The 27,766-nt window shown below is 41.0% G+C and overlaps 2 protein-coding genes and 1 long non-coding RNA gene across 4 annotated transcripts in view; 1 reads left to right on the top strand and 2 right to left on the bottom strand.

Annotated features, from left to right (window-relative positions):
• On the bottom strand, positions 1-15,194 carry DNTTIP2 (deoxynucleotidyltransferase terminal interacting protein 2). Its single transcript, XM_054037003.1, has 7 exons — positions 14,978-15,194; positions 10,837-12,599; positions 8,469-8,604; positions 7,288-7,383; positions 6,516-6,680; positions 5,084-5,193; positions 1-3,373 (listed from the first exon to the last, which is right to left on the bottom strand). Exons 1-7 carry the CDS (start codon positions 15,038-15,040, stop codon positions 3,280-3,282), a joined length of 2,427 nt encoding a protein of 808 aa, XP_053892978.1. The 5' UTR covers positions 15,041-15,194; the 3' UTR covers positions 1-3,279.
• A 163-nt stretch (positions 15,195-15,357) lies between these two features.
• On the top strand, positions 15,358-25,139 carry LOC128841700 (uncharacterized). The gene is made up of 2 exons (XR_008445910.1): positions 15,358-15,424; positions 24,911-25,139. It is a non-coding gene; the product is annotated as an uncharacterized LOC128841700 (long non-coding RNA).
• Positions 19,036-27,766, bottom strand: part of GCLM (glutamate-cysteine ligase modifier subunit) — a 33,818-nt gene continuing 25,087 nt past the window's right edge. For both annotated transcript variants that reach the window (XM_054037007.1, XM_054037006.1), the window contains 2 exons: positions 26,860-26,974; positions 19,036-22,992 (listed from right to left, as the gene is read on the bottom strand). In XM_054037007.1, coding sequence (XP_053892982.1) covers positions 22,823-22,992; positions 26,860-26,974 — 285 coding nt within the window. In that variant the 3' untranslated portion in view covers positions 19,036-22,822. The remainder of the gene's footprint in view (positions 22,993-26,859; positions 26,975-27,766) is intronic.

The raw sequence follows: 27,766 nt of genomic DNA, 5'->3' as shown, positions 1-27,766 counted from the left end.
TAGTTTCATTATATTTTATTATTTGTATTACGGTAGTGCTTGGGAGCCCTTGTCATGGACCAGGACCCCACTGTACTAGGCACTGTACAAATAAAAAACAAAAATGCAGTCCCTGTCCCAGAGAGCTTACAATCTAAGCATAAGACAAGAGACAAAAGATGGATATAGACTGGCAAGGAGTACAAGAAAACAAATCTACTCTTAATATTCATCAGATAATATGCAACAGTCTAGGGACACCTAGGCCATCAGCAAGTGCATACTGTATATAGAAAAAAGAACCACATCACCTGCTGCTCCAAAAATCACAGGTTTCTACCCCCTGAACTAAAGAGGAATCTCTGTTGGCAATAGTAGAGCTTATGTTTTCAGGCCAGCCTATAGAAAGCAGTATGATTACAAACAAATATCTGAGCAGGTCATTCCAGTACAGGACAACAAACAAACAAGCTAGTATATTACATACTGTTTGCACAAAAAAATGTAGTTTCTCAAAACACACTGTTCTTTTATAAATCTATTTTCGATAGGCTTGTTTTATCTGTGTTGCTTATCAGTGATTTGGCCTTCTGATTGGTTCTGTTTCATATTGTGCCAAATGGAAGCCTATGCATTCTTTAATTAGAACTCAAGAATGCAGCAATGTGCTCATGTTTTAATTCTAAATTTAAACAGTTTCTAACATTTTCTTAGTATCTTACCTTTTATATCAGTCTTGTATAAATAGTGCAGGGATATTATGCCTCAATAATAATGTTAGCATAGTCAATAAGTTAGCCTTTAATTTAAGATACCACATCTTCCTCTTATTTTAAAATGTCAAACTCTTTGCACAAAAAATATATTCTAATTAAAATAATTTTAAAATAGCTACAAAAAATTCTGTATAATTGTATACAAGTTCATATGACCATTGTTCATAATACTCTTAAACACTTGAAAACATTTCTTATTCCAATTTTGTTCTTTCCTGTTTGTCCAATATTGATATTCTTCTGCTTCCACATTTCTTACAGAGCACAAGAGAGCACAGTTCTCGTTTTATTTCCTTGTTCTTGTATTATCATCAATGATGTATGCACAGGTCTGATACACAAATACAGGAATGACGATAGTAGAACAGAAACTACATCTCAGCCAAGATTTGCAGAAGGGATGGGTATCTGTATGTCCCCAACTTGACACTTTAGCTCAGCAGTTTCAAAATGCAAAGCCTCTATAAGTAGTTGAGTTGGGCACCCAAAATCTGTAATTGTTTTTGAAAATCTTGGTCCTAGCCTGTCTCCAATAGTGACTAATGCTGGATTGCTTTAGAAAAAACAAATGCAAGACAGAGAGGCATGGGGGAATTTCTTCCTAACTTCAGTTGGTGATCACTGTATGGCTTGAGCCATGAGGGCTGACAGCTCTTCTAAGTCTATTCTAGCTGCTCAGAGCCGAGGACGTTTTCAGACACAAATGTCCAATCTCTTAATAAAATTTTTTTACTACACTATTTAAATCAAATTTCCTTTTGTCAGAAGCTATAAAATAGGACCATGAAGGCTATCTCTACACATTTTACGTCTATGATCTCTCAGTTCTTCTTTTCCTTTCCTCTCCTGGACAGTCGACCCCATACAATCCCACTATTGTTGAATAATAATTTCAAATTACCAATAATTTCCTATCATCAACTTCTGTTCTACCATTAAGTTTTCTGTATTATTCTCTATCCTAACATTAGTAATTAATTTAATGAACTCTATTAGCTGCAACAGCAGTACAAAAATACTGTAGGGTCATTCAAAAGACAGCTTAAACTTTTACTGAAAATACACGTGATTATGCAAGGTGATGGACTGACTGGTCTGGGAACTGAGGTGCATGGCACCTAGAGAATCTGCAGGGGCAGTGCAAGCTTCCCACATCTGTGTACCAGTTTCCCTCAATCTTGATTTGGAGGGACTATCACTAGGGTTGAAAAGAGTTCAAATGAAAAGAAATGGATGTTTCCTCATCCATTCAGTTCTTAGCTTCTCAGCAAAAACTGCCAACAAGAATAGCAATTACCATAATACCAGTTGTGGTAGTCTGTGTATACTAGAAAACTGACTGACCCCATGAAGTCATTTCTTATCAATGGCAAAACAGACAAGTGGTAAAAATACATAACCCTCAATAAAAAAAGAGTGGATTTTAAAAAGATAGGTATGTAGAATCTAGAGGATAATCTGCACCATGCTATGTTCAGTCTTCAGATGTGGAACACTCCACCACCAGAGATCAAGCTGAACAAGAATAATTACTTTTAAAATAGCATGCAAGAACCATATCCATGCAAAAGTCATTTCTCATTAACCACTGCTAAAGAATAGCCCAGCACGTCCTCTTACTGAGGCAACGGATAAGGAACAACTAACTTAATTAAGCAGTGTAACAAGGGAAAGATGAAATGTAAGCTCCTTTCAATAGAAAATGTGCTTCATAAATTATGTAAATAGAGGCTAGACTCTACAGAGACCAAGAAGTAGACAAAAGTGATGATGCCTTAGATTTGGCACTATCCCTTGAAATTTATATTTTTACCTTTTAAGTTAACATTAAATTAGACCAATATAGTACATGAACATCCACTTCAAGATAACTCTGACAAAGCCTCCTGAAATCTGTTAAAACTCATCTCCATTTGTGGACAACTTATTTTTCCTGTACAGCACATAATAAAATGTTATTTTTACAGTCCAGGTGTAAGTTTATGATTTTGAAGTATCATTGTTCAGTAAATCTGAATCGCTGCTCAATGAGATTTTAAAAAAATCACTGATTATTACTGTAGGTTGAATACCTGTGTTTTTATAAACTCCTTCAGTAACTAGGAGTCTTTAGTGACAAGTGCCTGCAGGTTTTCCAGTTTCTCACAAAACTAAAAAACCGAGGATTGCAGTTTTTAACAAAGGTTTTTCCATTAAAATACAATCTTTTTTTTTTTTAATCTCAGCTCTTTCACATGACCATTTCCATCAACTATTTATTTGTACAGGATGTCTGTTTTTGCCTTTTTCTATGAAGAATGAATCATGCTGTCTCTGTTGCATGTCTATACCAGTCCACAGAACAAAATCCCATTGCAAGTCTCCTCCGCCCCGGTCAAAATACTACTGCTAAAACAGGGCCAGCCCTGTCCTAACTCAGTCAGTATGACAGCTTCAATCTTAAACCACTCACCAAAATGTTCTGTAAACAATTTTATAATTAAAAACAAAAAAAAGAGTTTCATCTTGTTATTTTCTCCTAGTCTTATTTGTGAAATTTCTTCTTCTTCCGATTCTTCTTGCCTGCTGCAAGAGCTGCCTTTTCAGTCATGATCTCCTGGTACTTCCTTTTATTGTATCTGAACAACAACAAAAAAATCAATTTACTTTTATTAAATAGGTCAAATCACAAAGTAAAAGATGAGTGTGACCTACAAAAATCCTAGATACAAAATACATATTTTGCCAGAGTAAGTTGTGTCTTGTGTTTTCTGTTTCAAACTTCTTTAGTTTGATAAGTATATGACTAGTAAAGGAGAAGTGATGCTGGTAATGCTGATGCGATAGGCAAATATTTGGAATCTTTTTTGAAATACTGCTGGTAGAATTATCACCACCAAAAACTTAGGGGAAAAGGACTGCTGCATCACACAACATAAATGAAGCATTTTAGTCTATTTACAGGCAAGCTCCTCTGAGGAAAAAAGCAATAATTAAGTGAAATGCCAATTTTAAAAAACACCCAAGCATTTTGCATCAGGATTTTTACATCATGCACACAATTAGACTTCTAACACGTTTTATGGCTTGCTAAAGGCCGTCTCTTTGTTAACGATGACCAGGCTCAGCAAGAGCTGTGATGCCAATACCACTCAGTGTACTCTTTGATATTAACAATCAATCAGTCTTATATCGAAGATTTGCGAGAAGACTAAGATTAATATTAAATAATACATAGAACACACACAGTGAAGACAGGCTAACTTTAGCTGTTTTCCCAGGGCAGATTCTCCTGTTCCTGCATCAATTAGCAGCGTGAACAATGTCAACATTTTAGTGCTTGCTGAGGCTGCTGCTTGCCAATAGGAAACTTGACAAATAGTTGTAACACCCAAGTGCTTTATTCAGTTACTTTATTAATTACTCACAAACGCTAAAATTGTCTGGTTTTGTGAGCAATTCATCTTTAAACATTGCTTTTAATAAATATTTTTGAATTAATCAGTGCCTATGAAAGAGTACTGGCTAAAGCTAATCATACTGGTAGGAAATAGCTATTGAAGTTTCCATACCCTACGCTGCCAATACATTTAAAATCCTGACCTGCAATCAACTCCTGGTATCCCAACCCTGGTTCTCTTCATTTATATGAAAAGATGAGAAACTGCAACAGGGTATCATGTTAACAGACCAATATGCAAAATGGTTTAGGTTCGCCAATCCACCCCAAGAATTATAGATGATCAAATATTAACTCATTAAATCATTCTTTAAAAAAAATTTCAGAGAAATTTGATTATCACGAAGGTGCCAGACTGACAACCCTGTAAATTAAAATCCCATCTATATGCTTAGTTACAGCACAGGTAGCAGCGGAGCAGGTTCACTTTCATTCCCCCATCAACATGCCTGAATCCTATTCTGCAAAAGTCACTTCCAGAAAAAAGGAGCTAGATCAGGTCTAGTTCAATAGGCTCTGTGGCAAGACTGCCACATGGGTTGACTTCTGTCTCCATTATGGAACTAAACCGAGACCACCAACTCACTTCCTATAGTCCATTAGATAACTGATAACTTTTATATAGCGCATACTGCTTCCAATATACCCATCTAATTCAGTAAAGCATGACTTGATCTACTCCTGTTACTCTGATCTCTGGAATGGAAGTGTCACTATTGTGGTGGCACTAAGCTGGCTCTAAATTTTATTTTTTTTTTAAATACAAGAAGTAATTCAAGTTAACTGAAAGGAAAAAATAAGTTACTCTAATCAAAATTGTAATACATTTCTGTCTCATATGGATCATACTGGTAGTATTATAGTTATAAAGCAGCTTATTTTAAAATACCTCCTAAACTCAGAATCTGCAAGCAGCTCTTCAACGATGGTTCTCTTCCTTTGTTTCTTGGGGATTCGAGCATGGTAAAAGTCTATCGGAGTGTCAACCACAGTCCCAACCTGGGAAAAGAAAATTTAAAATGAGCCTTGCTGCAACATAATACCAGGGGTTTTGTTTGTTTTTAATGACAAGTCCCGGGTGTTTGAGGAGAAAAATGGGAGGAATCACGAGAAGCTGTAATGCAAAGTGCCAGAAGAAACAAGCAGTGTTTTGTATGCATAATCACCATTTTTCCTCTCACGTTTAATCCAAAGAACAGCATGTGAAAACAGTGCAGTTCTGAACATAGGGACTACTGCACCAGTCCCTACCATGGTAATCACAACCTAGCTCTCAAAATTTATATAGGATTATATTTTTGTTTACTTGAGAGAGGACAATTAAATCTTTCACAGGTCTTGTCCTTTATCACTACAAAGTTATTGCTCAGCAATTACTATTACCTTTTAACCCAGTACAGGATTTAAGGGCCCTACCGTGAAAAATGCTGAACCCACTTCAACTCCCATTGATTCATGGCTGACACTTCTCTGAGTTGGTTTGGTCACCATAGGGATAAGGGAGGCCCATAGAGCATGTATTTCCTGGTGTGGCAAAATGTGTATCTTGATCTTAATTAAATAGAATGCCACCAGATACTATCGTGACAGGAAACTTACAATAGCATATAACAATGCTCAGCCTTGAAAGCAAGCCACCAATGTTTTGAGAAAAATGAATATTTGTAAATGTGTGCTGAATATGCCAAATAGCTAGAGGCAAAAAAGGACTAAGAACTTAACTAAAAATATAAAAACCAATTCCAGATTTCCTGCAAGTTGCACCAGTTTCCAATTACTGTCAAACCACAAAATACATTAAGCTGCAATAGCTACAGTAGCAGGAATTTCAGTGGATCAATGGCACCAGTCCACAAAAGAGAATCTTGACTAATAAGAGAACTGATTATTATTACTATTATAGACTTGTAAAAAAAAAAAAAAAGACTGATATAGTAGAGAAGACCTGCAAAATCTGAAAGGTTAGATACAAATTTATTACCATTGTGTGGCATAAAAACAGATTTTGAAAACAAAAAGGATGTATTTCCATCCTGTGACATCAGTTACAAGTCAGCAAGCAAAAAAACAACACGGGCATATATAGAAGTACATATATAAGGCTAAATAGTTGGTTGCAACAAAATCCCACTTGTAAACTGTAATCAAGTTAAAAAATGGTAAGTAAATGAAAAACAACATAATTTTATAGTCTATGCATCTAATTGTAAAAGTGAGTTCAGACAAATGGACGTCTAAAAATAACTAGATAGGAAATAAGCATAACTGTTCTGGACTAGAAAAGTAGTAATAGGATCTCTTTATTTTTCCTGGTTCCTCACCTGAAAGTATTTGGGCAGACCATCTCTATCATTCTTCTTGTAAAAACGTTTGGGGTCCATGGAAGCCCTCATCTTCAGAGCCTTTAGATCATTTTTCACTTCATTTGTCATTTCTGGAGCTTTCATACCAAACCAGCCATCACCTGTTGTTTTCTCTCGCTCTGCCTATGACAAAATATAAAGAACAATAAAACTGCACTGAAGAGCTTTAGTGGTGGAGAGGAAGGAAAAAGCAAAGGATTGCTGCATTTAAAATAAAAGTTCATATTATTTAAGAGTATATTTCAGAGAACTTTACAGTCTGATTTTACAGATCAGCATTAATTAACCTTAGCAACTGGTGCCTCCCAAGGACCTGATCTCTATTTCCCAAACATTCTGAAGAACAAAACAACAAACTATGCAGACGTCACCAGGTAAGCAAAGATATTCTTATAAAAATATAGAGAAACAAGATGACAAGGAAACCTTTTCAAAACATGCCAATTTAATCAACTCTGCAACTGGGACAAGGATTCTCCTCAGGCCAGGCAGTGGGACCAGCATTTGCCCTTTCAGTCTTTGTTCTAGTCTCAACATTTCTAGAAGGCTGAATCTCAAATTACTGTTCAATGCTGATATGAATTTGCAGTTCATAAATCAATATACTTAAGAGGGCTACGCATGCATGCCACCTCTACATTTTCATATAATGGAGATTAAAAGCAGGCTTACTCTGGTTTAGAAGTGCCAGATGTTACCATGCTGTAACAGTCAGCGGCTATCCACTTACCTTGCGCTGTTTCTTTATCTGATGGATTGACTCCCTGAATGGTGGAACACAGTCCTTTTTTTCAAAATCTGGAGTTATTATACTCTTCTTCAAGAGCTAGAAGATATGATTTAAACAATAACTTAATGATGCTACTGATGAGACTGATCTGAATTGTATTACACATTTGGTTACACAAATAAGATAGCAGAGAAATGATAGGGAATCCTAAGTAAGCATCATCTCAATAAAATGGTTGCTAAGTGAGATAAGCCTCCCCACCCCATGATGGAGGAAGTGGGAGTTCTTAATACCAAAGAGCACAGGGCTGGCCAGCTACGAAGTGCAGCAGGCTGGCACTGGAAGAAGTGAGCTAGCAGACCCTGCTGGCAGAGTAAATGAGCCCATTAGGGATGGGATTGTCTAAGAAAATAACTTTGCTGGAAAGCAATGCATGCCTGTCACCCACTGACAGTCAGCCTAAAACCCCATCCCAAACAGGTATGGAGGGGTCAAATGTCCCTTCAACTCAGCAGTTCTCATATTAAGCATTGTGAGCAGATCTAATTTTGCTGTGCTGTTTTGCACCAAGTTTTAGTTCCTGCTGAGAATGTAACTATCTGAGGGCACAGTATCAGACTCAATCTCATTCACAACTGACAGCATGGGAATTATTATCTAGGACTGCAATGATGCAGTGTAGCAGAAACTCAATTCATGAAATATAATCTCTAGATAAATATCTGGCATGTATTTGAGTGGACTGGACTTCTTCCTATTCTGTAGGATAATCCCCAGTATTTACAATGCACTGAGGGATCTATATAGACTCTTACATGCCATATACATTTAATTCTTATCATAAAAACAAATTTAAATACGCCTCTACCTCGATATAACGCTGTCCTCGGGAGCCAAAAAATCTTACCGCGTTATAGGTGAAACCGTGTTATATCGAACTTACTTTGATCCGCCGGAGTGCGCAGCCCCGCCCCCCAGAGCACTGCTTTACCGCGTTATATCCGAATTCGTGTTATATCGGGGTAGAGGTGTAAATGCTTTCACCATACAGAATTTCTCTGTCCTCCAAACTCTATTAGCAAGGCTTTTCTTTTTAAATAAATGTCACAATTGGATTCATTTTAGCATCTTTGAATCCCAGACATCTGTGTAAAATTATAACCTTAGATTCTTCACATTACCTCTTCTTTCTTTTCCCCCTTTAACTGTTTAATTGCACTTGAGCCAGCTTTTTGTTTTCCTGCATCAAAGCTAATATATAAGCCTCCAAGCCTCTTGATATTTAGACCAGGATCTATGCTGCTTGATAGATGTAAACTGAAAGAGAAATGGCTAGTTAATCATTACAGTAATATTAACAAGTTTATAGTGATCTTCCAGTGTGCCCTCTGAAGAAAGGCAGGATTCAGAGAAAATGTCTTATCCTTCTCCTCTGTACTCCTGGTGCATATCAGATAGCTGTCATAAAGGGGTTTCTAGACTGCAATGCTCAAAGGAAATGGGGTTACACAACTAAAAGTGGAAGTGGAAATACAGATAGGTATAGCAAATCATACTGTATTTCCACTTGGCATAAAGCATAACATTTATTAATAAAAGTTTGTTGGAGAGAACTACAGGGGAATCACTTCCACAAAGCCCCCCCTCATTTGGTGCATTCCTATCTTCTGTGAGATTATGTAGACTATGTTATCAAAATATTCCCTTTCAATGTTTAATTGACTCAAAATGAAAAATTCAAGGTCACTGCCTATCTTTTATACATTTTGTAATTTGTTAACAATGAATCCAAACAGAAGAACAAGAACAAGTAAAAGCAGAAGAACAAGTTGGAGGTAGAAACATATTGGATTTTTAAACACTAGTGTCTGTATGTTTGCTACCATCAGACATACACTGAGACTTGTAATGCCCTTGCCTGTATTCCTAATAATACTTTATATTATTAGAAACTACATTTTGAAAATGTAATACACATTGCACCATTTGTCCCCTTACTGCATTCTGGCAATACAATTAACTAATTCATAAAATATGTTTGATGGTCAATTTGAGAGGCATGTTTTCTGTTGAAAAGATTTAATGCAAGCTATAAAATGTTGAGAAAACAGTGAACTGTGTGTATGCAATTAACACAACAAACCCAGGCTAGTAAGTTTCAGTCTAGCCTAAATCTGCAAAGTTTGGGTTGCAAACACTGCAGGGAGATGTGTAAACTAAACAAACATTTTCACTTTAATTATAAAATATTAAAAAGTGTTTTACTACTGGGTTTTGTGAAATTTTGGGTGCTTAAACAAACAAAACACCCTAAAGTTAGTCAAGGAGCTTTAAAAGTCTCATTATATTAATATAAAACTCAGGGACAGTTAAATCTCTCTACTTAGGGCAAGTGTAAAACTAGGCTACTCATGCTTACCTTTGCAAAGGTTTTTGCAATCTACAAATGAAAGCATTGTCTATGCAAAGCAGGGTTTTTTAATATATGGTAACCAAGGAAGAGGTTTAATGACTTGGCCCCGGCACACTATGGCAAATTAGTTAGGCTTTGATATGGAACCACCTGGGTTCTAGGCTCAGGTCTGGTGCTTAATATGCTTTATTTTAAAGCAATTTTTATAAATGCTTGGAATGATAAAAGGCTGTGATCTGTTTGCATGTGCTGCTAACTTAGCAAAATAGCGAACTATTTCATCAAATGAACTGAAATAGGCAAGGTTCACAAATACCCATTATTAGCTTGGACGGTGCCCATGCGTTCCTGTTCCTCCCCTTCATTTAAGTTTTAAAAACCTTTGTCTTTATTTACCCTCCTTAAAAGAAAAAACAAGGAATGATGTTTGTTTTTTCAACTTCCCAGTTTTTTACACTTTATTTCAAAAACTACTTAAGATGATTAAATGACAGTGTTTTCAGTACTAAGAATGTTGCACTCCATCTAAAGAGTGCTGTAATTCACGGGAACACAAGCTATGAATTTTTATGAGATTCAGCCAACAAAAATAGGTATTGGAGTGGGTGGGGAGAGCCCACTCCTGTGGTGAGAAAAGGTATCACTACAGAATGGAAGGAAAGAGCCTCAGGTGGTGATAAAAAGGCTTAAAAAACAACAACAACTGGCATCAGCTGGACAAGGGAAACACCACTAAGGGGTCCTTAAAGGACAGTCACATTGGTGGAACCTCTGCATATCACAGACCTGTGTCTGGATATAGGCATAACAGAAAGACTGGTTGGGGATGGTTTGAGCATTGGCCTGCTAAAACCAGGGTTGTGAGTTCAATCCTTGAGGGGGCCACTTAGGGATCTGGGGCAAAATCAGTACTTGGTCCTGCTAGTGAAGGCAGGGGGCTGGATTCAATGACCTTTTGGGGTCTCTTCCAGTTCTAGGAGATAGGTAATTGTGGAGCTATAATTCCACTTTAGAGTTCAAGAAACTCCAGCTTCACACATTGATTATATCATCACAAGAACTCCCTCGCTATTTGACTAACAATATGCCTGTTATAATTGTATGTGGCTGCTTAAATTATCTGTAAAAACACTTACATATTAGGCTTTTTATTTTTCAATAAATATGCATCTTCATCTACGAACTCCTCCTCATTATCTTCCAGATCTGAGGACTCCTCATCTCTTTCACGTTCTTCATCCTTACTTTCTGCATCACTCCTTCTTTCTTCATCCTTACTTTCTGCATCGCTCCTTCTATCTTCCTGTTCTAGGTAATACTTCTTGTTGCCGCCCAAATCAGGTTCTGTGTCAATTACAAACAGTTCTCCATGCGATGAATCATTTTCTAAAGATTTGTCCAAGGATGACTTCTTATTTCTGGTCTCTGCACAATACAGCTTTTCTCCTACATCACCCACTTCTTCCACATCGCTGTTTTCAGTTTCATCACTCTCATCACTGCTCAGGAGCAACACAGCAGATATCTTTTTATTACATGATCTTTTGGTTACATGTGGGGAGGATTTAGTAACTAGTTCTGCTTGACCTTCACTATTGTCTACATTGATATCAGACATTTTGCAGTCACCATCACTGTCATCACCAATTGGTGATAGGTGTATGTCCTTTTGCGGGCTGGTGGTTGTGCTACTTGGTTTGTCTGCCACCATTAATTCATCTGCATGGGTGAGAGATCTCTGTGTAGCCTCCACAATATCTGCTTTTTGGTATTCTGGAATTATATTTCTTTTTCTTGGTGTTGTCTGCCTATGAGACTTAAATGATTCATCAAGGCTCTCAAGAGAAGCACTTTTCAACTTTGATTCTTGTCCAGTTATGTCTCTCTCCTTTTCTAACATTTCCTCTGATTTATCTACAATTTCAAAGTGTCTCTCCTTTATTGTTTCTTTTTTAGGAGATGCTATGGTACAACTTTTTCCTGTTTCTTTAGGACTGCTGGGTGTTGAATCAATTAAAACTTGTTTTGGGTCATCACTTGGGTTTGTACTGGCAGATTCAGTCTGGCATTGGGTCTTGCAGGGGCTGGGTTGTTTATTACTCTGAGTGACGTATTTATTAGGTGAAAGAGAGGAAGTTTGCTCTGTATCAGAATCAGATTTTGTGACATGTTCAAAGTCAGATATGACTACTGGCTGGGATTTAATTCTGTCCTCAGTTAACTTCTCATCTTCCAGCACAATTTCACTAACTTTTTTCTCAGTTTGTCTAATGGTTTCTGCTTGCGATTTCATTAGCATACTCCTAGTTATTCTTTTGGTAGTTACAGATGGCTCCACACAAAGACCCGAGCACCATGACTCTGCATCAGAAACCTCTTCAGCTTGGGCTTCACAAATTGGATCTGGGTGGAGTTTAGCTTTGCATTTCCTGCTTCTCGTAGTTCTTGTAGCACTAGCTGTACAGCCACCAGATACAGTTGAAGAACATGACTCAGCTTCAGAGACATCTTCATCTTGAGATTTACTTAATTCACTCAGAAGAGCTGCCTTGCTAGACCTATTTTTGGCTGGTGAATCTGGTTGATAAGGAATTGTGATTTGTCTTCTCCTTGTTATCCTTATAAATAAAGGTGTCTCATGTTCGGACACGGCAGAGTAATTTGATTCTGCTTCATCTCCATCAGCCTGTGGCTCAGCACTTGATTTTGTTGAATGCACATTGCTGTCTCTATTCTTAGTTGTTTGTGCCTCAGAGGGATCACCAAGATCTGATTTTGTTTCAGCATCTTCCAACCCCTCATCCTGAGATTCATGAATGACTTCTGGCTGAGAGTTTCCTTTAGTTCTTCTCCTGGACATCTTCGCAGAAACAGGAGTACTAATTTCAGCAGATGCCAGCTACAGAAATAAAAAGATTAATAACAAACAAGACATTTCCGCAGAAAAATACACCTTTAAAAGAGTCATATGAGTAATTCTGGCCTCAAATTCACAAGCATTTTGACTTTTTAAATAACTGTCTAGAGAAAGTTAACCTGATGACATACATTTTGCATTATGCAACGCTTAATACCACAACTAAGCGTTGGTGAAGAAGCTCCATTATTCATCACGCATTTGCCTACCTATGCCTTTTGCAAACTAGCATCAGACTTTGCTTCCTCCTGGCAGAATCCTACTTCCTGAGATGTGTGCTGTTGGAGGCCTCATACATATGCTTTTATGTCCAGCAACTGATTCCTAGGTTGTTGTTTTTCTGCTTTATACCTCTACACAGTCCTTTATTAAATCTGTCAAAGTTAATTGTGATTTATTTATGTAACTGGACAGCTGAGAATGGCCTTAGTTCCAGCAATCTCCAGCTGCCAGAACAGCCTTATGGGCTGTCCTCTAGAACCACAAAGGTGGTATAAATCGCTGTTAAGACACCAGATCCCACACCAACTGGAATTTTATCAGACCCAAGAATCAAGCTATCCTCTGGGCAAGAATAAGCAAAAAAAACAAAACAAAACAAAAACAAAAAACCACCCAAAAACCACAAACTAAACCAAATGCTCTGAATCTAGTTCAATCTGGGTTTGGCAGGCTGCCATAGGAAGCAGATTCCAAAGATGGAATTCCTTAACTCAGACAGCCATCCCTAGCTGCTGCCTGTTTAAGCCTAGGAACTGATCGCAATAGCATCACAGGGGATTGTAATTCCCACAATAAGGTACAGAGTCAACCTTTCAAAGAGCTTTGCCCCAGACCATTCATGGCTACAAAGATTACCAACACCATGAACTGGTACCAATAAATAAAAGTCAGTACAAAGACTTGGGTTCAAACATTATGTATTCATTGAAGCTTGTTCCACAGCAGGCAAATGCATTCTGCAATAGCAGGAACCTTCTGCAGACAAAATATACTATGTTAAGGAGGCTACACTATCTAGAGTAGCCCTAAACCAGTGGTCCCCAACGCGGTGCCCGTGGGCACCCACCGGGGCATTTATGTGCGCCCGCCTAATGCCCAGCAGGGGAGAGAAACCCGGCCCCGCGCCTGACGGGGACAGAGAACTCAGGCTGCGGGCGCAGTGTTCTCTGTTCCTGGCAGGCGCGGGGCCCGCCTAGTGCCCAGCAGGGGAGAGAAGCTGGGGACCCCCGCCTGTTGGGGACAGAGTACTCCAGGGCTGCGGTTCTCTGTCCTCATGGCTTCTCTCCAGCTTCTCTCTTCATTCATATATTATGTAATATTAAATATGATGTTTTCCATATTATTTAATGTACAAATACAGAATAAGCCTTGAAAAACTGTTGGCGCCCGCTACACTCTTCTGAAAACATGAATGTGCTACTGGCCACAAAAAGGTTGGGGGACCACTGTCCCAAACCCTCCTAATCCAATGGTATCTATGCAATGATGCTTCAGCAGTCTAGCCTTGCAGTGCCAAGACATGGATGACTGTTGCAAAGTCTGTATCACATAGAAATACTTAAAATCTCCTGGCTAGCACTGGATGATGAAAGGCACCACAAGCCACTGCTGATATCTAAAAATTGATAATGAATCTAACAGAATTCGCCAGGCTCCGATTCCCATTTGTCAACACACAGCCATTTTATTCTGAACAGCATGTGTCATACAGAGTGTATCCCAAAAGTCCCCCAATCAGTTAAATAGCCAAAGAGTGAGAAAGCCATGACAGAAGAAAGAAATGCAGAAGTGTGTCCAATTGTTTAAAACCCCCTCAGGTCCAGGGAGCCTTTCAACTGTTCCCTACCATAGTTTGGAGCCACAACTAATACACAATACTTCACTTTCAAGCCGGTGGCGGCAGGCAATCGAACCGCTGGAGAAGGGGGCCAGCCCACCTCAACAATGCAGGCAGGAGAGCACCTACCACCACCGGCATCTGCGGGGAAAACCAAGGGCCGGGGAGGGGGACACAGCGGGCGGCTGCCACACACCGGGACCACCCCAAGACGGCAGCGAGCCATTCAGGCCCCCGTCAATCATTTCCAACAGACCCATCACCGGGGTATCTGGGCTGGGGTCACCCTCCGGGGGAGCGGTCAGGCGGAGCACCACTACCCGGCCCTGTGGCACAGCCCGCACCTCACCGCAGGCCCCCGGGGGCTCCAGGCCGCTCACCCGGGGTCGAGCTCTGGCCCTCTTAGGCAGAGCGAGGGGAACCGTCGGCAGCCTCCGCCCGAGCCCGGCCCGCGGTGCGCACAGACCAGCCGGGCCCTGGCACAGGGCTTGTGGGCGTCTCCCGCTTCCTTCCTACCTACCTCTGCCGCAGCCGGGGCAGCGGGCTCCGGCCCGCGCCGCGCAGCTCGCCGCGTGGCCACCATCTTCCCCCGCGTGCCGGAGTGTGCGCAGCGCCGCGCCCGCCCGCCCGCCTCTTCCGGCCCGGGCCGCCGCGGACAGAGCTCCGGCGGGACACAGCCGCCGCCGCGCAATGTGCTACTGGTAGCAGTGACTGATAAAAGTGCTGCCTGACGTAGCAAATGCCCACAGGTAGCCGTTTCTTGCACTACAATATGTAGGGTTACCATAACCCTCCCCCCCCCAAAAAACAAAGAGGCCACTCCAGGGGCCCCAACCCCGCCCCTTCCCCAAAGTCCCCGCCCTAACTCCGCCCCCTCCCCGAACGCTCCGCCCCCTGCTCCTTCCCCTCACCTGCTTCTCACGAATCAAACGTTCGCTGCGGGAAACCTGAGGCAGGCGGGCAGCAGGTAGGCTGGGCCTGCGGCGCGGGCGCGACCCAGTCCGGCCCCCCTCAGCCGAGCAGCTTCCTCTGGCGGCTGGCCCCGGCGTCTCCGGCCCAACTCGGTTCTGGTCGAGCGGCTCCGGCCTGGCCCCGGTCCCAGTGGCTCCAGCCCGACTCGGCTCGGGCCCTGGTTCTGTCTGAGCGGCTCCGGCCCGGCCCCGGCCGAGCAGCAGGAACTAAAAATGCCCCTTTGCCCCACACCATTTTTGCAAACTCTGGTGTCTCAGTCCCACTGGGGTAACTGTTAGTCCCTCTGCCCCTGCCAGGTTTTGCCCTCTGCCAGTGCCTCACCCAAGCTTAACTCCTGCTTCTCCCCCCCCCACCCTGATTTTGCCCTTCGACCCCTCTCCTAATCCTGCCTCCAGCTGCTTGACACTCCTGACCAGTCAATTTTTGCCCCTGATCAGATCTTGACCACCCCCCTCATCCATTTTGTCCCCTTTGCCATCCGTGTAAAATGCAGTCAGCAGATTTACTATGCACAGTTAGGGCAGGGTGAAGAGTGGTGGCTTCAGCAGATGAACTGAGCATGCTCAGTACACCCTCAGTAGCACATTCCTAGAGGGAGCAATTTAATACACTAGAGATGTTGGGACACGTGGGGTCTTGGCCCCACCTCTGCCAACTACTCGGTGTCAGGGTGGGCCCATCCTCATGGAGGCTGGGGCCATATGGGAGCCTTAATCCGCAGCTGGGGGACTCCTGTTCACACAGATCACCTCAGCATCGTTCAGCACATTTCAGGCGCCCTTGGCTGCAGGGAAAAGCCCAAGCAGGGGAGCCCCGAGTGGCCAGCGCCTGTGGTGCTGGTTTGCAAAGCCGCTCGCAGGGTGTTTGGAGCAGCCCCACAGCTGGTTCCTGATGGCCGGGGACTGGGCCTCTGAAGGTTCTACGGCAGCCCGCTCAGCCTAGCCAACAGGTGTCATAGAATCATAGAAAATTAGGGTTGGAAGAGACCTGAGGTGGTCATCTAGTCCAACCCCCTGCTCAAAGCAGGACCAACCCCAACTAAATCATCCCAGCCAGGGCTTTGTCAAGCCAGGCCTTAAAAACCTCTAAGAATGGAGATTCCACCACCTCCCTAGGTAACCCATTCCAGGGCTTCACCACCCTTCTAGTAAAATAGTGTTTCCTAATATCCAACCTAGACCTCCCCCACTGCAACTTGAGACCATTACTCCTTGTTCTGCTATTGCCACCACTGAGAACAGCTGAGCTCCATCCTCTTTGGAATAAAGGCTGCTATCAAATCCTCACTCTTCTCTTCTGCAGACTAAACAAGTCCAGTTCCCTCAGCCGCTCCTTGTAAGTCATGTGCCTCAGCCCCCTGATAATTTTCATCAGTGCCGGATCTACAATGGCACCGGTGAGCCAGGCCCATGCTCAGAAGGGGTCCAAGCCTTCTCTGCTTGCACTGCACCCTGAGACAGGGTGACCAGGTAGCAACTGTGAAAAAACAGAACAGGGGGTGGGGGGTAATAGGCACCTATATAAGAAAAAGTCCCAAAAAAGGGACTGTCCCTTTAAAAACAGGACATCTGGTCACCCTAGCTCTGAGACCCCACCAGCCCACTGGCTCCCCCCACCCTGCCCACCACTTGCTCCTCTCAGCCTGCCTGAAGAGGGCTCCTTTTCACTCCCTGGCCAGATCCCAGTGCACCTCCGGCTCCAGGCAGTCTCTGCTTTCCACCACCCGGGGCCCCACCTGACTCCCTAGAACTGAGCTGCTTGGGACTGGTGTAGAAGCCTGGCCAGTCTCAGCCAGTTTGGGTGTGTGGGGGGGGAGAAGACAGCATGGGAAGGCTTGGCTGGGCCCCTCCAGGCAAGTGGGTCCTGAGGGAGGCTGGCTGGGGCAGGCCCTGGCCTGGCTGATCGCACCACTCCCAGGGTCAGAGCGATTCCCTGCCCCGGGAACTACACTTGCAGCTCAGCCTGGCAGACAGTTGCCTCCCAGCAGGGTCGGTGAATGTGGCTGGGAGGCAGGGCATAGGAGATGGGGTGCTGGGTAGGGGTAGTGTTGTGCAGGGTGCTGTGCATTTGTGGCAGGATCTGGGGGGGCGCAGGGCAGAGTGGGTCCAGGGGGGGCTCTGTCCATAGGGTATCAGAGGGCTGTTCCAGTGTTGGATGGGGGGGCACGCCTCTGTGGCATGGCATATGCCCACCCGCAAGGGGAAGGGGCATGCTGGCAGCACAGGCCGCTGTGCATATGGCAGCTGCCACTTTGTAAATAGTGCCCTCGCACTAGGTTGGGCAGAGGAGGTCTGCTCATACCCCGCTCCACTGCCCCCACGGGGGCCCACAAAAGGTTAATCCGACCCTGATTTTCATTGCCCTCTGCTGGACTCTCTCCAATTTGTCCACATCCTTTCTGTAGCGGGGGCCCCAAAACTGGACGCAATACTCAAGATGTGGCCTCACCAGCGAGGGGAATAATCACTTCCCTCAATCTGCTGGCAATGCTTCTACTCATGCATCCCAATATACCATTAACTGCCCTGTCAGCAAGGGCACACTGCTGACTCATATCCAGCTTCTCATCCACTGTAATCACCAGCTCCTTTTCTGCAGAACTGCTGCTTTGCCAGTCGGTCCCTAGCCTGTAGTGGTGCATGGGATTCTTTCGTCCTAAGTGCAGGACTCTGCACTTGTCCTTGTTGAACCTCATCAGATTTCTTTTGTCCCAATCCATGTCATCCAAGTATTCATGTTGTAGGAGGAGAATTGACTTGCAGTATATGTCTGCACGGCCAGCAGAAACCCCACAGCGAGTCTCAGAGCCAGCAGGTAGTGCCAGGGTCTCGCTAGTGTCTCCTCACTGCACTAGAACACCTGGGGGCAGCTGAGCAGGGTTCTGCGTATCTAGGGCAGATGTCCCCTTATGGTGCACATAGCCTAGGTACAGTAATTTTCACCTTACAGCATCTTCTCCATTCTTCTAAGCCTGGCACAATCATTAGACTCCCTTGAGGAGCTGGTTATTCCTCTGCCTTTAGCATTAAAGCAAATCTAGACATAACCCCACATGTAACCTGAGTTCCATTCTGAGCTCACACACCAATACTCTTAGTCTACAATGCCACCAGCGATTTGGCAGAATAGGTAGCACTGTTGGAAGGAGAAGAGGTTAGCGGTGACTAGATGGGAGTGTAGCAGTCAGGCAGAAGTGTACAGGACATGAAGAGCTAGCAAGTTACTAGGTCAAAAGTTTGGGTTAAGCTTTGTGGCTAAAATTCGCCCCACGAGTTCTCGAACTCATACTCTAGTTCCAGGGTTCTTAAACTGGGGGTCGGGACCCCTTGGGGGGTCACAAGGTTAGTAGATGGGGGGTCATGAGCTGTCTGCCTCTACCCCAAACCCCACTTTTCATCCAGCATTTATAATGGTGTTAAATAGATAAACACATTTTTTTAATTTATAAGGGGGGGGGGTCACACTCAGAAGCTTGCTGTGTGAAAGGGGTCACCAGTACAAAAGTCTGAGAATCACTGCTCTAGTTAGTATTCTAGCATGCTGACTGCTATTTATGACAACTTGTTTGGGAAAGTTCTAGCTAGAAACCAATAATCCACCACTAGAGACTCAAACAACTCATTTTATTTCAACACATTCAATTAATAGGGAGCATTCAGCACTATAAATATTTTGTTAAAACAAATGCTTTGTTTTGTATTTGTTTCATACATTACACCTCTAGCTAAACATTTTACCAACAAAAGAAAGCCAAGAAGAGAGGATTAAATAAAACCATGCAGGATTTAAAAAAATTACACATTTTGCCTAATGATCTAAAATGACTAAGTCACACACTTTTATTGTATTTTCCAGAAGGCTTAATTAAGATTCCTCCTTTCACAGTCTATTAGTGAAAAAACTAAGATTAGCTAGATTAGGCAGCTAATAAGGGAACAGTTAAGTGACCAGTACTAAATTTAATCATAAGCAAGTGTTTCTAGGTTTTTGAGGTGCTAGAAATAGGGCAGAATTTGGCTCAAAAAATCTAACTTGAAAAGAAAAAGATATTCCTGGCTATGTTCCTGGAATGTTGTGCACTACCAGATGGGAGAACAAGTTCAAGTCTCATTCCTAATGTACTACTCCTAGGGATCAGATCTGAGAGGCAATTCATAGAGGGGGTGCTGCCTCTGTCACTCAAAATCAATTCCTAGTCAGTTTAAAAAAAAAAAAAAAAAAAGTGGTGTCAATGTGCTACAAAGGAAGTTGTCTTGTTCTTAGATTTGAAAAAACATTTCTCCAAATATATTTGGCAAGATTTATATAATTTGTATTTTAGTAACAAACATTCAATTTATGAAAGGGAATCTTTAGTAAGTGCAATACAGGGACTAGATAAAATTAATGAAATCTTGCAATTATCTTTGTCATTATTTGATCACAGGGATAAAACCATCCCCACACCAAGCAGTCTAGTTTCAACTTTAAAAACAAAATTGTACATAATTATGTATCTTCATTTAACCTAGTAATTTATTTTATTACACTGAAAAGCTTTTGAGAAAACCAAACAATATACAGCACAAAAACTACAATTTAACCTTTAAGACAATTAAAGAGGCTAGGCTACACCCCAGGATTAAATACATAATCAATAGATCTAAACTTGCATAAAGCACACTTTCTGCAGGAAATAAGTTACATACAGTTAAAGGGTGCTTTGATTCCCCCCCTCCTCTTCCCTTCCCACAAACAGTTCATGTAGACCAATGACAGTTGCAGTGATACAACCCTGGAACTCCAATTCCCAAAAAGAAGAAATGAATGAGATTAGGAGGGAAATGGCACTATCATGGTGGCTTAGGTTGAAGAATTTGGGACTTGCTGTTACTTGTAAGTGGGATCTAGCATTCAGATTGGTGAAGGGCATACATGTTCTAAGTACCACCTACTCCCCACTACGTCAATACATCGAGGCATATCTTGAGTGATCTGATGTTCACCATACATAATATATCATTTAATGATGGAAAAGCAGAGTCATTCCTGCTTGCCTCCCAGAGATACCAATGCAAGCAATGCTATAGAGAAATTTAGAATTCATACAAAGCATACACAAAAATGCAAATTTCAAAGAAGGACATAAACTAGTAATACAGTAATGCCAATTTTCAAAATTTTCACTTCTTCAAAACTTAACTTTTATATTCCTCCTCTAGAAAGGAATTTCTGTCTCTCCTCCAACTTTAATTGCTATTTTGGTTAAATACAGTAATCACTAATCAGGTGATGACTTGAAAAAAATCACTGCCTGGTTGTAATACTGCTTGTAGAGCTAACAAATTACCATGCCTATTCCAATTAATACAAAAGTTATTTCTCTCTCCACCAAAAAAATAATTATTAATATGGTTCCCAATTAGAAACTAAACTGCTAGTGCAATCTGTGCACTATTTAACTATGCTTAGCTCAATTGTCAGTTTTAATGTTTTTAGTCTTGTAGATTTAAACATATACATGTCAAGTAAACGTGAATCCTTGTCAACAGTCAGACTGTGGTATGGTTTGGACACAAAGGAGAAATAAAATGATCACAAGTAGATGCTATACATCAGTACCAACCAGTAAGGAGCACACTTGGCACATAAGTTTTAAATAAGGTTCATTTTTTAAATTTTATACACAGATGACCCTCCATGGCCAAAATTCACTTTCTTCTGTCAAAAGAAAATGTTGCTAAAATTTTTGCCTCTGCATTATCAGTGCCCATTGTCTTCCTTGTCCACCCCATATTTATCAAGTAATTGAATAAGTCTAGAGTATTTCCTAGATATTTTAGTCACATATCTAAATATTTAAGAACTCAGAAGTTTACTACCAAACAACATTTATCAGTGTACCAAGTCTTTGAAAATAACGAAGACTAACTCAGTGGAATGGATTAAAAAGTTTATACATCTGACCATGCAGAAAACATTGTGATTCTTCTATGACAAAAATACACAAATAGTTAGTGTAAATTCATTCCTTTAAACTACAAGCTCAAAGTCTACATAAAACTAAGTTAACAATTACCAGACTATGGCTTGATCCTGTTCCCACTGAAGTCAATAGCAAAACACTTATTGACTTCACTGGACTACAGTGAGCTACTGATAAGAATTGCACTGAAGAGATCTATACCATCTAAATCACATTAGATAACAAAATGTTTTTGCAGTAGACAGACTATTTTTAAAATGCAAAATTCAGTCTGTAGATATGTTCCAGGTCAGAAAAGAAACTAATAGCCTGTCTTAGGTCCAGCATTAGTTTCCTTTAGGTTTAGAAGCCAACAGTACTGCACATGTGAAGCTGGCAACACAAGGGAACAAGAACACAGGTTTAATGCTTGCTTGGTATTCTGTTCTCTGGATGACACCTGAACATCAGTTAATTCCCCAGGTAACCCAAAATTAACAGACATTATATCTTTTGTACATGATTATACAATGTACACCCCATCAACATTTATATACTTATCTATTCTGATTTTAGTCACATTCTTAAAGTATCTGTGGCTCTTGAGCATCTAGTACATAGATTAGGACAAAACCAGGCACATTCTGACTACAGTTTAATTTGTTTTTGACCATGTAATTCCAGATCTTAGTTTAAATACACTACAATACATTTCACAATTTAAGACAGAAAATGGCATCACTCCTGTCCACATACTAAACACAGTAAAAGCAATGTGGTACAGAAACAAACAGGTTGAGCTAATATAATTAAAAAAAATTTTTTTTTTAAATACAAAGGCCTTTTTGTACCAAAATGGAATGAAAACCTGGTTTTCTTTTATGTGAATTAAGAAGCTTACTTGCTATACCAATTAATCAGATTCCAATTAGTCTGTTTACTTAAGAGAATTTTCCTATGGATAAAAAAAACCAAAGAAAACTACTGAAAAGTTACTCAACTGCTCAAATCCTATATAGCTACCTAACTAGTAGGAATAAGCACATCAGAAGAAATTCAGAATGTTAAGTTTCTTTCTTGAAAACAAAAATATATAAATTTCTATATATTACCTTGATGGCAGCCAAAATATACTTAGTGATAATTTTATATTAGTCATAAAGAAAATATTTTGAATTTCTTTAGATAATCTCAATTAGAAAACAGTTTAATCAACACAAAATATTTCATAGATTAGTAAACTGGTCTCTATGTTAGGAAAGAAATGTGCAGTATTTGACAATGCTGTCAGAGCACTGTGCCTCTGGACAACCCAGGCCTTACTGTCACCACTTTTGGTCTTCATTATAACTTGTGATGGTTTTCACCTCCGTGCAAAGTTTTTATGCAAAAAAGGTGGTATGTTTCCAAAGCATTAAGACAGCAGGCTGTTGTCAAAAGAAAAATGTATTAAGAGACATTTCTTTTCGCTTGCAAGATATAGCCTTTCGATTTGATAATTCCTCTGGTTTGAACAATGACTGAATACCGGAGAAGCCACAAGGGAGTCCATTCATGTGCTTGACTGTTCCGTATACTTTCCTGAAGAGCTTCTTGGAAACTTGCCTCACAAAGCAATTCTAAAATTAGAAACAGATATTTACATTTTAACCAAACAAAAATGTAAATAATTCCTTTAACTGCAATTAGTGAGAGGTGATCTTTTTGTTTAAAATGTGTTAATTAACTCAATAAGCAATGCGACAGCATGAAGTATATGGTCACAGTGCTGGATAGATATAAATCAGGGGTCGGCAACGTTCGGCACGCGGCTCGCCAGGGTAAGCACCCTGGTGGGCTGGGCCAGTTTTATTTACCTGCTGACGCGGCAGATTCGGCCGATTGCGGCCCCCACTGGCTGCGGTTCGCCATCCCGGGCCAATGGAGGCGGCGAGAAGCGGCGCAGGCGAGCGATGTGCTGGCCGAGGCTTCTCGCCGCCCCCATTGGCCCAGGACGGCGAACCGCGGCCAGTGGGGGCCGCGATCGGCCGAACCTGCCGCGTCAGCAGGTAAATAAAACTGGCCCGACCCGCCAGGGTGCTTACCCTGGCGAGCTGCGTGCCGATCGTTGCCGACCCCTGATATAGATACACACACATGCACCTGAAGTTTCACGAGGCACAAACTCAAAAGTTAAAGAATTTATAGTATAAGAAAGTTTCAGACAATACTTCTTTCCTGCTCTAAGTAATCAACTGAACTGGCTTTACATACAGTGTTGATTGAAATGACATTAATCATTAAAACCATTAGTTGAAGATACCAAAAATAAGATCAAGAGGTAGCTATATATTTTGAAGGAGAGAATTAAATGACAGTCTCATGTTTGACATTGATTTTAGTTTAAAAGATCTAGATTCATATTTAGAAAAATGTAATATGTTTGACCAAATCCAGCAAGGTACTGAGCATTCTCAGTTCCCACTAAAGTCACAGTTAAGGGTGCTCAACACCTTGCAGACTGGGCCCTTAATAGTTATAAGTCTAAAGAGATAAGGTCATGTCCTGCACTGTAAATGCTTCCATTATCCTATAACTAAAGCACAATGTCCCTTATTAGCCAGCATAAGATTGTAGGGTAGGGAACTGTCATAACTAGAAAGGGAAGGGTAACAACCCTCCTGTATACAATACTATAAAATCCCTCCTGGCCAGAGGCACCAAAATCCTTTTACCTATAAAGGGTTAAGAAGCTCAGGTAACCTGGGTGACACCTGACCCAAAGGACCAATAAGGGGAAAAGATACTTTCAAATTGGGGGTTGGGGGGAAAAGAGGCTTTTGTTTGTGTGCTCTTTGTTTTTGGGTGTGTTCACTCTTGGGACTAAGAGGGACCAGACATCAATCCATGTTCTCCAAATCTTTCTGCACAAGTCTCTCATATTTCAAACTTGTAAGTAACAGCCAGGCAAGGCGTGTTAGTTTTATCTTTGTTTTCTCAACTTGTAAATTTTCCTTTTCCTAGAGGGTTTACCTCTGTTTGCTGTAACTTTGAACCTAAGGCTAAAGGGGGTTCCACTGGGTTCTTTGAATCTGATTACCCTGTAAAGTTATTTTCCATCCTGATTTTACAGAGACGAATTTTACTTTTTCTTTTAATAAAATTCTTCTTTTAAGAACCTGATTGATTTTTCATTGTTTTAAGATCCAAGGTTTTGGATCTGTGTTCACCAGGACTATTGGTGAAGGGATTACCAAGCCTACCCAGCGAAAGGGATGTAAGGGCTTGGGGCGATATTTTGCGGGAAGAAGAACTCCAAGTGGTCCTTTCCCTGTTTCTTGTTAAAGCACTTGGTGGTGGCAGAGTATTAAAATTTAACCTAAGCTGGCAGAAATAAGCTTAGGGGGTCTTTAATGCGGGTCCCCACATCTGTACCCTAAAGTTCAGAGTGGGGAGGGAACCTTGACAGGAACAAATCCCACAAACCCCACCCTGCCTCCCCTCTCATGATAGTTATTGGTGTGTATTAATGAATTTTCAATTTGTTTTGGTCTGCAGGTTGCAGCTGGAGTTTCAGAGGATACTGTGATTCCAGCCAGCAATTTCCAAGGGTCACCTGGACTACAGCAACTTTGCCGATATGTGTTTCATCCCTGATGAAAGATTGGTGGACCTGGAAATATGTCATGGGCATCCTGCTGCCTTTTGAAGTCATATTCAGTTTGTTGGCATAGCCTCTTTAAGGACTTATGCGATACGGTTTGTTGACAAAGCAGCATGAGTTTTACTTGGTTTAGTAATGAGTCATTTATTTTACAGTATCACAATTCCGGGTGCTAGCTTCTGGTAGCAGGGGTGTTAACTCCCCCCTTTTCAGTAGAGTAGATACTGGTTTGGTGGCTTTGGTTTAAGCAGGCTGCTAAGCCCTAGTACTGTGATGCTTGGAATTTGAGCATCAACAAGGGGAAGGCAGGTAACAGAGAGAGCATTGATGGTGCTGACCATTTTCACTGTTCCCAGGCCAGACCGCCTCAAGAGCTTACTCTAGTGTGGAATTACTAAATTTGCAGCCTCTTGCCCAAAAATTCAAGATATCTGTATTTGTCCTTACTGGTTCCTGCCATTCACAAATTTGCTTAAATAATTAAAACGTATTTCTTTCAGCAGCAGAGGATGCCCAGGAGCTAAAGCATAGACCAAATGTAGCCCAGGTAGCTATAATTTTTCAACTCAGACTCTGAATAAGAAGATGGGAGATTCCTTAAATGTGGTGGAAACTATACCCTTTCTCCACCATCCTCCACATGTTGAACTTGCTACCTTTGCAAGTCCAACCTGCACCTGCATGAAAGCCAAGCTATTTGCAAAAACAGGTTCCCTTGCAAGGCAACAAAAGAGAGCTGAAGATTTGTATTTTATAGTTTACATAAGCAATCAAACAAATTTAGAAGTGCAAGTATTAATTCTTACTATTTAAAAATTAACTAATGAATAGCATCTTATGCTGGCATATCCATTGCTCAAAATGTACTGATACTTGTAAATGGCCAGGCAGTTTCTGAATTCCACTACAAAGTCTCATTCTCTCCCAAATCAAGCTTCATCCAGGTACAGTATAAAGTAATTTAGATCATATTTAATAAGACCTTAAAGTTTCATTCTACTAGACACATTTTTGTTAGCAAGATTTACCAGGTAATTACACACACAAATAAGTACCTTACTAGAAAAGAATTGATCTCCACTACACTTTTGCCTACAGCCATTTTAGTTAAACTGAGGAAGTGAAACAAAATATCTTGTCCAAGTTATTTTAGTTTACAGTTCCAGCAATGCATTTGTTTAGATGCGAATAGGCTGAATTAGATTAGTCCAGATTCAAGAAGAACCAATTTAATATTTTAAGATTATTTTATAACAGCATTCTGAGGAGATGGCACCACAGGAGGATTTTGGAACTCAGAAGAGAAACTGTGTGATTCTACTATAAATGTAGTAATTAAGTCACCATGTCATCACAGATATAAAAAAACACTGACAAACTTTACATTACAGGTTAAACAGGGCTCTCTCAGCCTCTACCTTCAAACATACTATTTCAGGTTAACCAGGGGTATGTTGCTACAAAGGCTTTTTCATTGCCAGCTTCTGTGTGACGCTCTTCCATGTCTTTCATTGTTCTGAAGGGTACAGAATGACACTTGAGACACTATATGCTTTGCTGGAATTAATAAACCATAAATTTTAAACATGGTACAGTACACAATACTTTTAGATAAGGCATCCCTTCCTAGTGCTTTATTGTTTTCCTATTACAATATCCTAGAAGTCCTGTTGTAGGATTGCTTCCCCCCCCTCCCCTTCTTAAGGCAAGCACATAAGAACTTGAAGTCAATAAATGATAGAGAGGTATACATCTGAATCCAATGCACAGGGCTTTAAAGGTTAAAAAAAATTGCACTCAAATTGCTGTTAATTTTGTCAAGTAAGTTCAACTACAGCCTTACCTTTTGGATCGTTATGAGTCAACAGCTGGATATCAAATTGTTTTGCAAATGCTGTGAGGTCAGGTGGCATCACACAACAGGAAGCTAAATTTACCTGGTTACTATGTGGTTTCACCTGAAAAAGAGAGAGAGATCCTTCAGATGGAAAGTCACATTAATAGGTTTCTTCTACTTTAGACACGTATAAGCGTCCTTTACTGTTGAATAAAATCTGCTCTGTATGGTTATTTTGAGCAATTTGACTTTAATCTGGTTTTAGACTCCAAAAAACTGAACAGAACACAAGCCTGATCCTGCAAGATGCTGTAAAGCACACAAGTCCTATTGGCTGTAGTGACTGAACTCATCTCCTTGCAACATAAGACCCAGAATGATGACAGGGTCTCACTTCAGTAGACTATGCATAACGAATAATGTTTGGCTTCTTGTCTATTGTGGTCATTAATATCAGCAGCCCTTTGTTTCAGTAAAACAGGATGATAGTTCTAAAAGAAAAACACTAGACTACAAATAATGCAATACATAATTAATTTTCATTCTTCTTGTGGATAGAAATTTGCAGCTGTCCACACACCTAACTAGGGGCCTAATCCAAAACCCACTGAAGTGAAAGGGATTTTTCTCCAGTGAATTCAATGACTTCTGATCAGGCTCTCACAAACAAAGAATACACACATTCATCATGTCAGAACATTAGTGGCCAATACTGGCCAGAGTAAGATTTCCCCCCCCCTCCGCTTTACTTAAGTAGGACAGCAAAAACAGTACAAATCAAGACTCTTATCAGGACCCATAAGGATACATAGTTATGAATTTATATCACTTTTACAGAGCTTGGAGGATTCTGAATAAACAAACAGTTAACATATACTAATAGTAATATGATTAGAATGTAATCAGCTCAATA

Source organism: Malaclemys terrapin, chromosome 8 (genome assembly GCF_027887155.1).
Source record: "Malaclemys terrapin pileata isolate rMalTer1 chromosome 8, rMalTer1.hap1, whole genome shotgun sequence".
Taxonomy (NCBI): Eukaryota; Metazoa; Chordata; order Testudines; family Emydidae; genus Malaclemys; species Malaclemys terrapin.
Note: the sequence above shows the minus strand (reverse complement) of the source record. Positions and strands in the feature narration are given on the sequence as shown.